The sequence below is a fragment of the Entamoeba dispar genome, genomic scaffold, assembly GCF_000209125.1.
Source record: "Entamoeba dispar SAW760 scf_1105229461551 genomic scaffold, whole genome shotgun sequence".
NCBI lineage: Eukaryota > Evosea > Mastigamoebida > Endamoebidae > Entamoeba > Entamoeba dispar.
This window is the reverse complement of record NW_001854749.1, coordinates 1-2,472: the sequence shown is the minus strand read 5'-3', so window position 1 is coordinate 2,472 and position 2,472 is coordinate 1. Positions and strand designations below refer to the sequence as shown.

At 17.8% G+C, this 2,472-nt stretch overlaps 1 protein-coding gene across 1 annotated transcript, besides 5 other annotated features; it reads left to right on the top strand.

The window, feature by feature from the left end:
- Positions 1 to 279: 279 nt before the first annotated feature.
- Positions 280 to 418: a microsatellite.
- EDI_121270 (uncharacterized protein) lies at positions 394 to 1,665 on the top strand (the record flags this gene model as incomplete). Its single annotated transcript, XM_001738607.1, has 1 exon — positions 394 to 1,665. The coding sequence occupies one exon, from the start codon at positions 394 to 396 to the stop codon at positions 1,663 to 1,665; it is 1,272 nt and encodes a 423-aa protein (XP_001738659.1).
- A 9-nt stretch (positions 1,666 to 1,674) lies between these two features.
- Positions 1,675 to 1,732: a sequence feature (AT_rich).
- A 14-nt stretch (positions 1,733 to 1,746) lies between these two features.
- Positions 1,747 to 1,937: a microsatellite.
- A 1-nt stretch (position 1,938) lies between these two features.
- Positions 1,939 to 2,211: a repeat region.
- Positions 2,205 to 2,470: a repeat region.
- The last annotated feature ends 2 nt before the right edge of the window (positions 2,471 to 2,472 follow it).

Sequence of the window (2,472 nt, the reverse complement as noted above, 5' to 3'; positions counted from 1 at the left end):
ATTGAATATTATAAAAACATTCCATCTCTTTGTGACGTAAACTTTAGATTATTTCTAATGACTAAATACACCTCTTATTAGTCATTTCAATGTTTTAAATTTCATTCATATCATTGACATGAAGTTGTACTCATTTAATAAATCATTCCAATGTGTTTCATTTCTCTTTTTATAATTTGATTTACCATCTTTATTAAATCATTCAATTTCTTATTTTTTAGTTCAATTTTATTATTTTTAGAATATTTCCTCAATAATTAAAATCTAATAAATAATTTTTAGATTAAAATTAAAATAGAAATAGAATAAAATAGAATAATAATCTTAAAAATATTTGAAGTTCAAATTTAAATAGAAGAATGGAAAAAACAACTAATAAACAATAAACCAATAATGAAATTAGGATATAATGAAATAATGATAACATCAATGTACTTTGATGATATTGAAGATTTTATTAATTTAGAAATGGGAGTTAAAAGATTTCAAGGAAATGTGGAACGATTTCATTTTAATCCAATTCCTTTAAATTATTGTTCAAGAAAATTATTTACTAATATTGAAACATTTCATATTTATAATAGAAGTGATGAAATATTTAATGATGGAAAAATATTTAAAAAAGTAATATGGTATTTAGTAAGTTATTCAACATATTTACAAGAAAAAGAACAAGGAAATATCTGTAAAAATATAGTATATACACAATATGATAGAAAATTATATGGAAATACAATACCATCAGAAGTTAAATCACTTGGAGATTATTGTTTTAAAGATTGTTATGAACTAACAACAATTAATATACCATCAACAATTATTAAATTAGGAGATAATTGTTTTGATGCATGTAAATCATTAAAATCAATTACTATACCAACAACAATTAGTAAAATAGGAAATGATTGTTTTGAAGAATGTTATTCATTAAAATCAATTAATATACCATCATCAATAAGTAAAATAGGATTTGATTGTTTTGATGGATGTACATCATTAACATCAATGAACATAGAAAATCTACAATTTATTAGTAAAAAAAGAATATTTATGAATGAACCAGTGTTAATTAGTATTGAAATACCAGATAATATACAAATAATCAATGGAAAGAATATTGAAAAGAAAGATATTAATAAATTTATTATTCCATCTTCAATTACTAAATTAGGTGATTATTGTTTTAGTTATTATCCATCATTAACATTAATTAATATACCATCATCAATCATTGAATTAGGATATGGTTGTTTTTATGAATGTTCATCATTAAAATCAATTAATATACAATCATCTGTTAGTAAATTAGGAAATTATTGTTTTTCTAGATGTACGTCATTAAAATCAATTAATATTTCTTCATCAATTACTAAATTAGGATATGATTGTTTTGAAGGATGTAGATCATTAACATCAATTAATATACCATCATCTATTATTAAAATAGGAAAATGTTGTTTTAGAAGATGTAAATCATTAAAATCAATTAATATACCATCATCAATTAAAGAAATAGGAAACAGTTGTTTTTATCAATGTTCATCATTAATATCAATTGATATACCATCATCAATTACATTATTTGGAGATGGATGTTTTTATGAGTGTGACTGTGAAGAAGAATTAAAAAAGAATGAAAGAATACCAACAGATTGTTTTAAATGATGATGAATGAAATAAAAATATAATAAATGAAATACAATATAAATTGAAGTAGAAATAAATTATAATTGATTATCATTTATATTATTATTATTCTTTTCTTATTTATTCTTTTTGATGTTATTCTTTTTTATGACTTAAAATATTTATTATTATTTATGGTATAGGTTTATATTTTCTTATATCTTCTATTTTATCATATTTATTTATTATCTTTTATATCTTTATTATTATTTTATTATTGTTGATTATTCTTATATTCTATATTTTATCTTATGATTTTCTATTATTAAATATAAATTAAATGAATTTGATATTATAGATAAATAAATATCAATTTTATTAATCTATTTGTATTTATATAATATAAATATCAATAAAAATAAATTATAAGTTAAATTAAATGAAATATGAATATGAATAATATTAATATGAAATGAAATAATTAAATAATAAGAATATATTTAAAATATAAATATCAAATACATGAATAAAATAAATAATATAAATAATAAAATATAAATCAAAATAAATAAATAAAATAATGAATAATAATCAAATATTAAAATATGAATATGTATTTAATCAAATATATAAACATATATTAATTACATATTTTATTAAATTTAATGAAAATTGATTTTAATATATATCATAAATGTATATTAATAATAATATATTCTTATATTAAATTATTGATTTATTTGTTAAGGACCATTCTTTTAATGATAGAATACCAGATATATATTATCAAATCAACAAAGAAAAGGATATATTAATGATGTTGATATATGTCAAGATAGAAATAAT